Source organism: Tripterygium wilfordii, chromosome 10 (assembly GCF_013401445.1).
Source record: "Tripterygium wilfordii isolate XIE 37 chromosome 10, ASM1340144v1, whole genome shotgun sequence".
Taxonomy (NCBI): Eukaryota; Viridiplantae; Streptophyta; class Magnoliopsida; order Celastrales; family Celastraceae; genus Tripterygium; species Tripterygium wilfordii.
In genome coordinates this window covers 8934063-8946944 of record NC_052241.1, presented here as the reverse complement: position 1 = coordinate 8946944, position 12882 = coordinate 8934063, and the positions used below count along the sequence as shown (strand labels likewise).

The 12882-nt window shown below is 35.6% G+C and overlaps 2 protein-coding genes across 4 annotated transcripts in view; both read right to left on the bottom strand.

Annotated features, from left to right (window-relative positions):
* Nucleotides 1-4996: 4996 nt before the first annotated feature.
* On the bottom strand, nt 4997-6664 carry LOC120007081 (auxin-responsive protein IAA1-like). Its single transcript, XM_038857250.1, has 5 exons — nt 6487-6664; nt 6032-6216; nt 5836-5947; nt 5325-5386; nt 4997-5224 (listed from the first exon to the last, which is right to left on the bottom strand). Exons 1-5 carry the CDS (start codon nt 6645-6647, stop codon nt 5202-5204), a joined length of 543 nt encoding a protein of 180 aa, XP_038713178.1. The 5' UTR covers nt 6648-6664; the 3' UTR covers nt 4997-5201.
* A 4004-nt stretch (nt 6665-10668) lies between these two features.
* LOC120007121 (probable ribonuclease P/MRP protein subunit POP5) overlaps nt 10669-12882 on the bottom strand; it is a 2333-nt gene continuing 119 nt past the window's right edge. Inside the window, exons 1-4 of one of the 3 annotated variants that reach the window (XM_038857304.1) lie at nt 12869-12882; nt 11683-11903; nt 11432-11569; nt 10669-11106 (exon numbers count right to left, since the gene is read on the bottom strand). The exon at nt 12869-12882 is cut by the window's right edge and continues 119 nt beyond it. In XM_038857304.1, the coding sequence (XP_038713232.1) occupies nt 10958-11106; nt 11432-11569; nt 11683-11860 (465 nt within the window). In that variant the 5' untranslated portion in view covers nt 11861-11903; nt 12869-12882 and the 3' untranslated portion in view covers nt 10669-10957. Of the gene's footprint in view, nt 11107-11431; nt 11570-11682; nt 11904-12644; nt 12743-12868 lie in introns of those variants that run through there. The other 2 variants (XM_038857307.1, XM_038857306.1) reach the window with 2 other exon arrangements.

Below are 12882 nucleotides of genomic sequence, written 5' to 3'. Positions count from 1 at the left end.
GTGTTTTGCTCACATTCCTGCAGAAAAAAGGTCCAAACTTGACATGAAGAGTAGAAAGTGTATTTTTGTTGGCTACAACACAAACTCTAAAGCCTACAGAGTTCTTGATATTCAGACAACGAAGTTACTTATCACAAGAGATGTGGTTTTTGATCAAAAATCTCAACTGAAGTTTGCTGATCTTATCTCTGAGTGTAGTGATATATCTGTGGAAGTAGAAGGAGGTTCCACTGTTTCTACTGATCAAGATGTTCTTGTTCAGCAAGAAGAACAACAGTTTCCTCTTAATGATGTTGCTGAAACCAGTACAGCTATGGATTGGTTAGCTGTTGAAGTGGGTAGTGAAGATGAGAGTGAATCAGACTCTCCTCCTCCAAGGATAAGAAGCCTAGCAGATGTGTATGAATCTTGTAATCTTGTTGTGACTGAACCTGAAAGATTTTGTAAAGCACAGACAGATCCTTTGTGGTGTAAAGCTATGCAAGAAGAAATCAACATGATTGTTAAAAATGATACATGGGAACTGGTTTCCAGACCTATTGGCAGAGATATTGTTGGAGTTAAATGGATTTACAAAGTGAAGCTGAATGCTTATGGGAGTGTTCAAAAATACAAAGCTAGACTTGTTGCAAAGGGTTTTTCTCAAAAACCTAGTATTGACTTCCACGAAACCTTTGCTTCTGTAGCAAGGTCAGAGACAGTGAGGGTTATTTTGTCTGTGGCGGCTCAAAGCAATTGGAAAGTGCATCAATTGGATGTCAAATCTACTTTTCTGAATGGTATTCTAGAGGAGGAAGTGTATGTTGCTCAACCTGAATGTTTTTTGGTGGATGGGGGAGAAGATAAAGTGTATAAATTAAAAAAGGCTCTCTATGGTCTAAGACAGTCTCCTAGAGCTTGGTATTCAGAGGTGGACAAGTTTTTTCAGTCCTACGGTCTACAGAGAAGCAGAAATGAGGGTACTTTGTATACCTTAAGAGAGGGAAGGTCTTTGTTGATTGTATCTATCTATGTTGATGATTTAATTATCACAGGGAACAATGAGGAGCATATTCAGACTTTTAAATCTAGTATGATGGAGGCTTATGAGATGAATGATTTGGGAATGCTGAAATTTTTTTTGGGAATTGAAGTGGATCAATGTACAAATGGCATTTTCATATCTCAAACTAGTTATGCTAAGAAAGTGCTTGAAAGGCATAATATGCTTGATTGTAATTCAGTGGTTGTGCCTCTGCTGTTGAATGGGAAGTATATTGTTGAAGATTGTGTGAAGGAAGTTGATGCTAGTGCTTATACAAGTTTGGTGGGGAGTCTTTTGTATTTGACGACCACCAGACCTGATCTGATGTTTGCCAATCTTCTGTCCAGGTAAATGCAAAAGCCTAGTCAAGTTCATCTTGGTACAACTAAGAGGATCCTCAGATATTTGCATGGAACTATGAATTATGGTATTTGGTATAAAGGTGAAAAGCAAATAAAGTTGAGAGGTTTTTGTGACAGTGATTGGGTGGAAGTCTGGAGGATTTTAGGAGCACATCTGGGATGGTTTTTGATTTGGGCTCAAGGGAGTGAGCTTGGGCTTCTTAGAAACAAAACAACATTGCTTTGTCTTCAACTGAGGCTGAATATGTGTCTGCATCTAAGGCTGCAGCTCAGACAATGTGGTTGAGAAAGGTTCTGGCTGATCTAGGTGTGTTGTGTGATGATCCTACTGAAATCTACTTTGACTGTAAATCTACCATTGCAATTGCCAAGAATCCAGTTGATCATAATCTGACCAAGCATATTGCCATGAGATATCAGTTTGTTAGAGATGTTGTTGAGGGTAAGGTGATCAAGCTGGAATTTTGTAGAAGTGAAGAACAGTGGGTAGATATTTTCACAAAAGCTCTGCCTAGAAACAAATTATGTTATTTGCGATCTCTTCTTGGGGTGGTTCCAAAAATGCAAGTTAGGGGGAGTGTTAAATGACTTGCATTTGTAGTAAATATTTTATGTTTATATTTTGGTGTATGGTAATGTGTTTTTACTGTTCTGTCCTTAGAGCAGGGGTAGTGTGGTATTTATATGTTTGTTAGGTTATGTTCTTAGTTCTCTCGTAAGAAGAGAACAACATAACATCTTTTGTGAAATTGAAGTTAATTGTCTAAACCCTAGACTTTGGGTTGACAGCTTGAAGTTGTTTGTTAGTGTGTGATCTGGTTGGATGTCTATTGTCTGATTCTTATACCTTACTGTTAGAGAAGTGAAAGGATCTATATTTTTCACTATATCTTGATTGTGTACAACATGCCTTTATATAGGCGTTAGAAAGGAAAAGTAAGAAAAATAATGTCAATAAAGTAAATCAAAGATGTTGATATCTTTGACAAATTCAAAGATTTTGTTGATTTGTCAAAGATATCATTGATATTTTGTAGATATCTTTGACAAATTCAAAGATTTTGTTCATTTGTCAAAGATATCAAAGATTTTGTTGATATCTTTGACATCCCCCCTCAAACTCAAGTTGGTGCAGTAGAAGTAAGCTTGAGTTTGGAAACTAAGTCTCTGAAACGACCTGGCAGGAGTGGCTTGGTGAAAAGATCAGCAGGTTGGTCAAGAGTGGATATTGTCAAAGATAAATTTCAAAGATATCAAAGATTTTGTTGATATCGTTGACAGAATTGAATATAAAGAAACCAACAAACCGAGAAGCCAAAAAAGGAGCAGTCCAGCGACACGCACCAAAACCCAAACACTAAAGGATGGGGATCCAGCTCTGAGAATCGAGGCTACCAAAAAGCAAGAAAAAATCCACATGGGAACCCAAGAGAGCAGACAAAGGAACACCAAGACTGCACGCAGAAATCCGGAATGGGACCAAAGAGGGCAAATAGTAAGATTAACAGCAGCAAAACTCCGAGAAGGGACCCATCTCTAGAGAAGCCTTAAAAACGCAGTAAAAGGACTCCAAGAGAGGACCGAGATCTTAGCACCAAGAGCGATGGTAGAAACAGCAGGGAAAAGCAGCCAGAAACATGGACACCACCATACGGCAGCAGGAGGCCAAAGGAACGAACTGCGAGGAACCATGCTCAAACTGATGAAAAGGCAGAAGAAGCAATCGGGTCTAGCTAGGGGTCCGAGCAAAGGAGTACCCCTGGAAGAGCACGACTAACGGCGGAAGGAGCACCGCCACGGAGGACACCAAAACTCAAGAAAAGAGAAGAACATCTCAAAGGAGACCGCAACCGACTTGGGACGGACCCAAAACCAAGATCCCACCTAAGGAGTGTTGGACCAAGGCTGTAATAATATGTGTTGTATCAATGGTAGTACGTACACTACTCTGGAGTGCCTCAACAGGAGTGGCTCCGATACCATGTTAGAGAAGTGAAAGGATCTATATTTTTCACTATATGTTGATTGTGTACAACATGCCTTTATATAGGCGTTAGAAAGGAAAAGTAAGAAAAATAATGTCAATAAAGTAAATCAAAGATGTTGATATCTTTGACAAATTCAAAGATTTTGTTGATTTGTCAAAGATATCATTGATATTTTGTAGATATCTTTGACAAATTCAAAGATTTTGTTCATTTGTCAAAGATATCAAAGATTTTGTTGATATCTTTGACACTTACAACTTGTGTCCCTGTGTATCAACCAGTTGCTCATACTCAACATGTTAAAGCTCATCGTCATCCAGATGAGTATCCTCTTCAATATTGATCTGTATTAGTCAACAAATTTGTCAATCTCAATCACCTGAGACTCGAGGTCCTTACTATCATCACTGGGGCATATTAACTTTGGGCAAATCTAACATTGAAATCTCATCGAAGGTAACATCTCTACTTATAATAAAAAAATTTCATCTAAAGACCATAGACGATAACCTTGAAGCCCCATTTTTTGTTTCTTTTATATATACTAGTTTGATTGGAATATGATTAGTTGTGTCAAAGTCGAGAAGTCCCTAGAAATGCAAAAAATGTAAATGCAATATGTAGTTCTTCACATTGAGATGAGAAAGAAGTAGAAAAAAGTAATAGTATATTTATCCTACATCGTATTTGTATAACACAACCGAGTGATATATAGTAAAGGTCTAGTCTTTTAGACGCAACCAACGTGTTTTCCCATTTCTGAACTTACAAATCAATGTCGACGATTCAAGAAAAATAAAGCCGCGTGAGCATTTAACCCAAAACAGATGATATTGATTTGTAATGTTTGGATTGAATTTCTGACACGTGCATTATCTTTCTTCTTTTTTTTTCCTCCACTGTCATAGAAGTTGATAGAATTGGCGATCTATTAATTGAATCTAATCAAGAAAAGTGGGAGCCGCTAGTGTCTTTGGATTTGTACAAGTAGTATTCCATTTCAAAGACGGCACGACAACCTCGTCGTCAGTACTCACCACCTAAACAGGATTTGGTCGGACACTTGCCCTACGTAGGATTGGAGTTGGCACGACGGAATAGAAGAAGATTGTGGTTTTGTTTTGGTAGGTAAACATTCCATCCGCCAATAATAATATGATTTAGACGTATACTTATCCAAGAACAACAAATCGCAAATGATTTTGGTTAATTACTTTCATGCTTAATCCTTCAGTGTGATCTTCTAATTACCATGATACTACCACTTGGCTATAACCTAGCTGATTATCTCTCCGGACCCAAGACGTAATGAATCTCACCCCAGGTCAGGAGTTTGAGTCTATACTGACGCAGCTATTTCCAAATAATTTGTGTTAGATCTCAACCCAACTAACCTGTCGGGTGAGTTTACACGTGTTTAGCTTGACCCGAGTTTGGACTTAATGGACTATCGAAATGACATGGCCTACCGAGTTGTTCTCTGTTACCAAAAACAAGTGGTTCACATTGATGCAATTCTCTAAAACTTATCAAAAAAAAAATCTAAATAACAGACACTCATAATATTGAACAGTGTAAATTAGTATTACATATAATTGTTACAAAGTATGTCAACCCTGATATTTCAATGAAAAGATGTCATCCATGATATCAAATTGCATCTAATTATGATCAATATATAATAGGTTACAAAGGATGGTTTTCTTTAGTGTTATATATATATCTCAATTAGTCAAAAACTCTCCAATATCAAAGCCTCTGTACAAGAATATTAATCTCTCTCCAGGAATGCTAATTGATAATACTCTTTATTTCATGCTTATGAAATCAATTTGTTGGAGTTCTCAGAGCTGCAAAAAACAAAGCAATCCCCCCAAAAAAAATCATAAAAAGAAATGTAGACGCACATATATACATACATAATGAAACAAGTTTAGAGATTGAAATTACCTGCTCCAGTTGCCTCTGAGGATATCATCAACCGTAGACGCTTGCATGATTCAACAAACAATCTATATGATGATTAAACACACAAGGTTAACCTATTATATATACAAGGGCTTCTCACATGCCGACGTCCATGAACATTATTGTTTACACACTCTTTCTATCAGTGGCGGATCCAGGAATTGAGATCATTAGGGGCACATAAGCGGTGCGGGGTCCGGGGGTAGCGGCTCCGGAATATTTTTTTTTGAGTTATTTATATAATCGATTTACGAATAAAGGCTACAAACAAAAAAACACAGGAATAATAGTTCAAACAATAAGAAAATACATTGTAATTATCTCAATTGTCCTCTACAAGTTTTCATTAAAAGTTTTTTTCATCAAAATAATACTTCAAGGCATCAAGTTAAAAGAGCTGGTTTCTGCCCATTTTCTATGGGATTATGTATACGGAGGTTCGCATATGAGAATTTCAATAGATATGCTTAGAGGGTTGGTTTGGGAAACTTACTTCCAGGGTACATCCCCAAGTAGCATCCAGTCACCATCCTTGTCTTCATAAGTAGCTACATATTCAATCCCATTATTTTGATCCATAATTTTCCAATCTTTCAAATAATTCCCTGTTTAAACAAAATTAAAATCAAATAATAAGGAAGAGTAAAAGACAAACTCATGGCCTGGGTGATGACATGTACAATACGTACGGATGGTGAAGCAAGAGAAGATGCTCTCCAGATGATTCAACAGCTGCTCATAACTGTTGTACCTCTCAAGATCCACTTTTCTCAAATACGGAGCTCCATCTACCGCTACCTTCACGTATTTGCAACTCTTCACCGTGTTCCTCCTCCACGCTCTCACCGGCGGCCACCCCACCACTTCCCCTGACCTAAGAAATAGTCCAAATAATTAAATTTGACCATCCATCATCAACATCAACATTAAATTCATGATCGAAAATAATAAAGATCACAATAATTGATATCCCAGTTATCTCAACTGCTGAGTTCGATATATAGGATTCAAGTAAATTCATGGTTTATATATGTTCTATATATGCATATGAAATCCTACGCTTAAAATTCTAACAGCTACAATAACTTGGATATTAACTGTTGGAATCCTATCATAACCAATTTATAACATAAATTAAACTTACTTCCTCGACATGTCACCATTCGCGCCGCACACCTTATCCTGTCGTTTAATACATGAGCGGTCCCCGACGTCCGGCTCCGTAAATCCACGTTTGGTGCCCGTTTTTGGTGGTCCATATGACTCTCCGGGTAACCCGAGCGTTAATTCTGTCTCCAGCGACATTTTCTTCGCTTCGGAATTTTGAGGAATCGTGTGATCAAGTATTTAAAGAGGATCTGTGGGCCTGGCCGGCCTAATTGACTAGCCAATCACTGTTTGACGCGTGTAAGGAAAACGACGGTTGAGATTCGTTCATTTAGGCGACGGTATGATGCGGTACCCTTCGTGTGAATTGTAAAAAGATGGGGGAAAACTATAAAGCGTGTGGGGACCCCACATGTTCTTGTTTTGTTCGGGTTCTTTGGAATGCAAGTCAACTTTAAACTCCTAAAGTCCTCATGCGTACAATTCTTCTAGACAAGAAAAGTACACAAATGGGTCCCATGAACCAACAGCCATGTGATTGTTGTCGGCATTTTAGTCATTTTTCTGATATTATTAAAAGAGAATCAGTGGGTCTACGACCCATACGTGTACGATAACTTCCAGTTTCCGCCCGTAGGTTTTCTACGGGCCCGCATGGTAGAGTGTGTGCCTAACGGTACCGCTAGGCTCTTTCGGGATAAAAAACGACTTGTGTGTTTGATAGAGTGATTATGTTGATTTTAAACGTTAACTGTTAAGTTGTCAAAAAAAAAAATTGAGTTTAAAGCTTTGAAACAAACTATCAGGTGTTTGGTGAAACTTTTACTGTTGTTAGGGTTTAAGCTGTGTAAAAAATTTATTTTTATTATAATTATTATGATTTTATGAATAAACATAATAATTTATAAGTATAATTATTAATTTGGAAGGATAATTATTAATTTGAAGTTATATTTTATTTGTATTTGAAATTTTAATTATTTTATTTCAATATTAATATTAATTATTATAATTATAAATGAATCAATATAATTAATTTATAATTATATTTTTTATAAAGTTATTACGTTTAAACACAATTTTTATTAAAAAGTTCTTAAGTAAAACACTAAATATGTTAAAATTGTAATTTTTGGTGGTCCCATGACCCATCACCATCTAATATCTATTATACAAAGTTATCCATGAATTCTTACCTTAAAACTATGGGACATATGAATTTGGAACAATAGAAAAACATGACACAACACAAAATTAAAGGGCCAATGAGATTACAAATTCAAGTAGCTGCCATATCACTTTCCGGATTTGCTAAAGACATACATACATAGTAATGTGTCAAACTGTTTATATTAATCATTCTTATTTTGGTCACATGATGAAAGCAATTCAAGTGGATTGTTTGTTTTATCTTCCTTAGCCTTTGTATATGTTTCTTCTACACACTCATTATTATTACTCAAAGCGTGCAGCCTAAGACAGGCTGTTAGACTAACAAATGTAAAAAAACCACATCATCTTCAATTTTATGACTTTTGGTGCATCTAACATTCAAGTCCATGTTTGAACTCAAGTCCTAGCTGCTCACTATTCTGGAATATTACTGATTGAATGTTTGAGATAGCTTTAATTCTTTTGTTTCTTTTCATTGGTATAATTTTTCATAATGAGCATAATGAATAATATGCAATGATTGGTTTGGATTGGATTTATTAGAAATTCCAGCTCATATACACATCAATAATATTGTCTGCTTTTGGTTGTCCGGTTCTCATGGATATATCGAACCTGCACGACTTTGTCTTCCAGGAGGTCACATATCCCAATAGAGCTATCGCAGAAACACGCTTAATTGCGAAGCTACTACGAGATGTTTTCCTTCAAGAAAACGCGTTGTTAATGGTTAGGAACTGGAATCATTTATATAGGTTAACATGATTGGATTGGATTGGATTGGATCAGAAATAAAGACAAAACCCTAAATTTCAATATGTTTCTAGAAGTCATCAATTAGTGCTAAGAATATTTAGATATTGCTAGCCATCAACATGGACGAGGATTTTAGAAAAGCAGTCATAAAATTTTCCTTTAATATGGGCTCTACTCATTAGGATTTTAACTAAAATAAAGCTCAAGTCCATTTTATGTTGATAAGAATAAAGAAAAAAATTAAATTCTTACTGTTATTTTTTTTCAGGGAAAGTGGTGGGCATAGGCCACCAGTGTAAGCAAACCCGCAAGGTGTGATCGTAGGATTGCCCACCCACAATGGAATATATCTGATTTGAGGTATTTTTATTAGTCAAAGAAAGGAGAGAAACGAGAGACGAGAGACGAGAGAATTTGTATAAGAGAAAGTAGAAAGCGACGAGGAAGACTTAAAAAAAATGACTTGAAGTAATAAGAAACGATGAGTAGGAGAGTATGAATGTATACTCTATGATATAAATGAATGCAGAAAACGAATACACGTGCTAGATTCTCATTGATGTTCTCATAGAATGATCAAATCCATTTTATGTTGATACGAATAAAAAAGAACAAAATTCTTATTGCTATTTTTTTCAACGAAAAATGGTTGACATAGACAACCAGTGTTAGCAAACCCTCAAAGCGTGATCGTAAGAATACCCATTCACTGTGGAATATCTTATTTGAGGTATGTTTATTAGTCAAAAGGCGAACCCGTCACCATACCCCCCACCAAAATGCATGGTGACAGAAACCCCTCCCAAGTCCCAACAACATCTTGTTTATAAATTTTGGTTGGGTCAGCGGCTTACTATAATTTATGCAAAGTAATCAACACATGGAGTTCGAACTCGCAATTGTTAGAAGTAGGCGATGCTTAATTTTCTAACTAAACTGACCTAAATAAAATAGTGCTTATCTTAGTTAGTACTCTACCCAATTCAATGTATTATAATTATAATTTTGTATGTCTAAGAATTTGGGAACATGCGTGAAAGACAGTATGAATAGAGTCTCTGCCTCTACATTTTTTTTTTCCTGTGAATGTGACATTCACATTTCAACTTTGGTCAAGTTCTTTGAATCCTATGAAACTATGGATCAAGTCCAAAGTATTCTAGCCCACTGTAATTTCATTATATTACTCAAATTCTTTTAAAAATTATATTTTGATCTGTTTTACAAATCTAATGACATATTTTTTATTCGAATAAAAATAAATTAAATTCAACAAGAAAAGTGTATAACAATTCTTGACTGTTCAATACAAATCAAAAACATTGCATATATTTTTCGTGTTGAATTTGATTTATTTTCAAACAAAAAAATATCATTAGATTCGTAAAACTGATCAAAATACAAATATAATTTTAAAAAATTTTAAAAAATTGAGCCCTCAGCAGAGCCCTAGCACCCACTATTATATCAGTTATCAGAAAAAGAATAATTAATTTCATTATAACGTCATTCACCAAAATAATTAATTGTAAGTAAACAAAAAAATTATAAGTATATAGCATTTTAGGTTATACATAATAATAAATTAAAAGCGGTAATTGAAGATATACGTACCCCTCTAGTTTTTTTTTTTTTTTAAAAAAATTAACAGGTCTCATCATGTCACCTGAGCTTTTATCTCAAAAATTTAGAGTCGACTACATGAGTCTACCAGAAAATCAAATTTATGACTCTTTCATACATATATTTCTTCTAGACACCTTATAATATGCACTCTAATCTATGAAGATTAAATGGAGATTTTTTCTTTTTATTAAGTGGACTTTCTTAAGGCTTCCTTCACTTCACAAGATGAATTTCATAAAGAGATTGGAAAAAAATCTTTGAGTGAGTTACATGTGAGGCTATGAAACTACACATAACATGAACATTAGCTTTTCATACAAATAAGGGGTTTGCCAAATTTGTATTCCCCCTTCCCACTTGGGGAAAAAAAAACCCTTAAACTAACTGAGAATGTGGCATATCAGTCTAAGGGGTTACATTGTTTCCTCCTCGTCTACTTTTTCTGGTTTATCTCTGTTGAAAGATCTTTTTCTGGCTTACAAAAGCAGAGTCTACTGGCTACTGCACTACATAGAATGCACTGGAGACAGCGGTTGTACTCTCACAGTCATACTACTAACAGCATCCCAGCAGCTCTTGTAAACCTGCTCTTGTAAACTGACACTGCATCCTATTTTAAGGGATGGAAGCCAAAAAAAAGTTGGAAAAATCCACCCCAGCAAACTCCTGTAAACTTCCGCTAAAATGAAGTTGTGGCCTGTTAAATAATTCTTAGTTAGGGAACGTATACCATGTCTGATTGAACGTCAATCGCAAGGTCTTTCGTGACAAACAACCAATAAATGAACCTAGTGATCAACACAACTTACAACTCATTTTGTAGTAAATCAATTCTAGCACATCAGTGCCCTTATAATGTGCTATAGGAACCTCAATTCACAACCATATAAAGGTCATATGGTATAATAGAGCAAGCCCGGGAGATGAACAATAAGTTGACATGGTTCACACCTTCAATGCTCCAACAGTTTGATTTTTTGAAGATAGTTTTCCATCTTCTGAGTATCATCGGCAGATAGGCGCCCTCCGACCACAAGCTTGTACTGCTCAAACTTCATTTCGTCACACTTCAAGGCAGCATTTCTGCATGTTTTAATACTTCCTAATGCCCAAAACAACAAATAATTGCTTATGTGAATTCATCAGTTAAACAGTGGAATCAGCATGAAATTTTGACAAAAGCCGGTGAGGAAGAAACTTCCACCAAATATATATTTGAGCATAAAATTCACAGTCCACTAATAATTATCATCTACTTGATGAAGTTGAAGAGTGATGTCTGTAATGTTTGAATTAGAATATTGCGCCTTTTTCCAATTCTTCTAGACAATATTTAAGCAGATATTGAGTAAGACATTTATTTACCAAAAAAAAAAAAAGGCATTTTTTAGTATCTCAAGTTTCTTTATTTCACATAATTAACTTACCACTTAGGTCCAATAAGTTGAATAACACTGGACAGTTTCCAATACTCCTAACAAGGATAACTGCAGACCAAACTTTTTGGTAATCCTCCCTCGATGCTCTGATAATACACACTTTAGTAATGTGATTTACATACTTAACTGCAGACAAACCAAGTCGTACAAAGGAATATGTAAGAAAGGATATCGCAGAACAATCAAGTCCGAAATTCAACAACAATAATAATAATAATAATTGTTGATACATAACTTGCCTTGGAATGATCCAAGTGATGAAGCCAGACCACACTCCCCAAAGTTTACCATAATGCTTTCGCTGATTGCTTTTGACACATTACGTTCCGTAAGGACAATGGGATCATCTAAAGCCAAGTCCCGATTTGGATCTAAGAAGACCTCCATCACCAAATACCTATTTTTGAATCCTACCATCAATCCCTTGCCTTATATACAGAATAAGTTTTGACTGATGCACCTTCCAAGGCAAAAAATAAAATGTCATTTTGGAGTAATCAATACAATAAAGATACTTATTCGAAATAAACCATACATCTGCCCAGACACGAATGAAATCATAACTATATGCCAGTGGACTACAAATAAAGTCTTACAGACAGTGTAATACTGGAATTCCAACAGTAAATTTTAGTGAGACAGAAATCAGTAGCGGGCAATGCACAACCACATAAACCCGCGAAGATCACAAACAATTAACTGAATGCATGTCAATATAAGAATCTTAAGATATAGCTGGAGAAACTTTGAGCAGAAAATTGATACTGCATTACATTCTGTTCAAAATATAACCTTTTTCGCCTTTTTTTCAATACTTTTTCAGCATCCAACAAGAGAAGATTCATAAAGAGAAGTCTCCTTAGTCCATTACGAAATACAAGAATCAAAACAACAAATACTTTTTAAATCACTTTTTTTTTGTTGCTATGTAGTGTATGATTTAGTTCACTATTCGCAATTCATTATGCATACTTTGTGTATTGGCAATGGCGAGTGGTGAATTCAAAAGAGATGACAGCATCAGGTATTGGTAAAGCCAGTTAGAATCTGATATCTTAAGAAGAAAAAGTCATATGGAAATACTCAAATTGGAGGGGGAAAAACGTCGTCTCATCAGTGTTTTTGTTCTTTAGCCGTGCCATCCACAAGAATACAAGACAAAGAAGGAGGGGCGAGAGTATTTCAAATACAGCCATCATACTTTCGCAGATTATAGAGATTCCACTTCAATTAGAGAGCGAGACAGATATTCCAATTGTCGTCGAATGAGGAAAAGGAAGAGTGGTAGCGATGGAGGACAAGGAAGAGCCCTAGATCATGATCGCTTTCTATTTTCCTCACAGTAATTCAATTCCTAATGTTAAAATAATGTCTTAAAGAAAAAAAAATCCAATTAATTTCACAAATGGAGAAGACGATGCTTACCGACAGAGGAGAAG

Coding starts and splice junctions, on each gene's coding strand:
- LOC120007081 (XM_038857250.1), bottom strand. CDS start 6,647: ATGTCGCTGGAGACAGAATTAACGCTCGGGTTACCCGGAGAGTCATAT. Junction 5,948..6,031: donor CTTCTCTTGCTTCACCATCC/GTACGTATTGTA, acceptor TTGTTTAAACAG/GGAATTATTTGAAAGATTGG. Junction 5,387..5,835: donor CTTGGGGATGTACCCTGGAA/GTAAGTTTCCCA, acceptor ATCATCATATAG/ATTGTTTGTTGAATCATGCA.